General features: G+C 53.3%; 1 protein-coding gene across 1 annotated transcript in view; it reads right to left on the bottom strand.

The window, feature by feature from the left end:
- LOC119582114 overlaps positions 1-593 on the bottom strand; it is a gene marked incomplete in the record, with an annotated part of 4,525 nt that overhangs the window by 1,784 nt on the left and 2,148 nt on the right. Inside the window, 2 exon segments of the mRNA XM_037930354.1 lie at positions 9-37; positions 308-428. Of these exon segments, the coding sequence (XP_037786282.1) occupies positions 9-37; positions 308-428 (150 nt within the window).

The following is a 593-nucleotide window of genomic DNA, read 5'->3' as shown; positions in this document are numbered from 1 at the left end:
GTCCCTACCGCGCTCAGTCGCCGTCGGGCGGAGCGACCTGCAAAGGGGGTGCGACCAGGTCGTTTCAGGATTGTTTTACTTGCTTATACACTACTTGTCCAGCAAAAACTGCAGCTAAATCAACGGTTACAAGTCGCGGTTGCATTGCCAATGAAAGCAAACGAATCGCTCACACGTGCGATGTGACGGTTGGTGTTTCCTGCAGATTTTGCAATTATGGAATAAAAAGGCAGCATCAAGCATCACTTATATCACGAAACTGCAAGGGCACAGGAGACAGCCAAGCGGCATTCCTTCGAGGACTCACCCAGACTCTGGCGGCGTCTCTAGCTGCGACACGTACCAAGGGCGCTGCTGCATGATGCGGAGACCGTCGAGTTTCGCCGCCAAGTCGTCCGCCCCCGCCTCCCCTCCCCGCCCGGGACTCCCTGGGGAAGGAGGGCGTGGGGGGGGGCATTCAGTGGCATGTGGGGTAGATTTGCAAAAGCAAAGTATGTAACGCTGAAAGAAATACAGCTAAATTTACTTTTGATTTAGCTCAAAGCGCAGTGTATGCACTTGGAGAGCTGATACCTAAACGTATAGTTTGGCCA

Source organism: Penaeus monodon, chromosome 15, assembly GCF_015228065.2.
Source record: "Penaeus monodon isolate SGIC_2016 chromosome 15, NSTDA_Pmon_1, whole genome shotgun sequence".
In the NCBI taxonomy this organism is placed as follows: domain Eukaryota; kingdom Metazoa; phylum Arthropoda; class Malacostraca; order Decapoda; family Penaeidae; genus Penaeus; species Penaeus monodon.
Note: the sequence above shows the minus strand (reverse complement) of the source record. Positions and strands in the feature narration are given on the sequence as shown.